The sequence below is a fragment of the Morus notabilis genome, unplaced genomic scaffold (assembly GCF_000414095.1).
Source record: "Morus notabilis unplaced genomic scaffold, ASM41409v2 Scaffold3053, whole genome shotgun sequence".
Lineage (NCBI taxonomy): Eukaryota > Viridiplantae > Streptophyta > Magnoliopsida > Rosales > Moraceae > Morus > Morus notabilis.
Window position 1 is genome coordinate 1,906 of NW_010363445.1, and position 994 is coordinate 2,899.

At 50.2% G+C, this 994-nt stretch overlaps 1 protein-coding gene across 1 annotated transcript in view; it reads right to left on the reverse strand.

Moving 5' to 3' along the window:
* LOC112092753 overlaps window positions 1–746 on the reverse strand; it is a gene marked incomplete at its 3' end in the record, with an annotated part of 2,472 nt that extends 1,726 nt beyond the window's left edge. Inside the window, exon 1 of the mRNA XM_024169641.1 lies at window positions 231–746. Coding sequence (XP_024025409.1) covers window positions 231–746 — 516 coding nt within the window. The remainder of the gene's footprint in view (window positions 1–230) is intronic.
* Between the last annotated feature and the right edge of the window lie 248 nt (window positions 747–994).

A 994-nucleotide genomic window follows, 5' to 3' on the forward strand; every position in this document is an offset into this window, starting at 1 on the left:
TGAGCCGGAGGCCTATACTATTGTGGTGGAGGCGGTTGTGCCGGTCTCGACGCTTGAGGCCAAAACTGTGTATACTGAGGCGGCTGATAAGTTGGCGCATGAGGGTATGACATCTGTTGTGGCTGGTATGGTGGCATGTACTGTGGTGGCCCTTCTTGGCTGTAGGAAGTGTCACTTTGGGCTTGTTGAGCCGGCGGCCGATTAGGACAATTCCTCCTAATATGGCCCACCTGCCCACAATGGTGACACCTGGGCCCGTATGGAGCATTTCTGTCACTCTCATACGAACTACTGCCACCGCTTGCCATTTCCCCAACCATCTGTCCCTGGTTGCGGTTTCTTCTACCACTCCGCTGTGGTCCACCTAAAACATAAGGTCTACCAGAGACAGAGACTCGACCCGCCTCTTCTTCTTTGCTTTGGCGATAGGCCAAGTTATCCTGTTCCACCCTTATAGCAGCAGCTACCAAATCCTGGAAGTTCTGAAGTCTTAGAGCCACCAAGGATCTCCTCACAGAGTTCTTGAGGCCCCTCTCAAACTTAAGACATCTCATGTGTTCAGACTCCACTAGAGATGGTGCAAACCGGGATAGGTCATTAAACTTAGCCTCATATTGCCTCACCGACATGTCACCTTGCTGCAGCGACATGAATTCCAGTGCTTTTTCTTCCCTGTAACTCTGAGGAAAATACTGGTCATTGAACAGCGTCTCAAACTGCTCCCAGGTCAATCCTACGACATCCATTCTCCTTTTAACCTGTTTTCACCAAGTGTTTGCTAACCCTTCCATCTTGTACACCACAAATTCCACCCAGTATTCATCTGGAACTCCCATAGTACTCAAGTGCTTAACTATGGAGTCAATCCAGAACTCTGCTTCCTGGGGTCCTCCCTCACTATTAAACGAAGGGATAAGCGCTCGCCTGAATTCCCGAAAATATCCTTGTTTCCGATCCTCAGCCGGTCGCTCATTCCGAGCTCTAGTGGCCATGC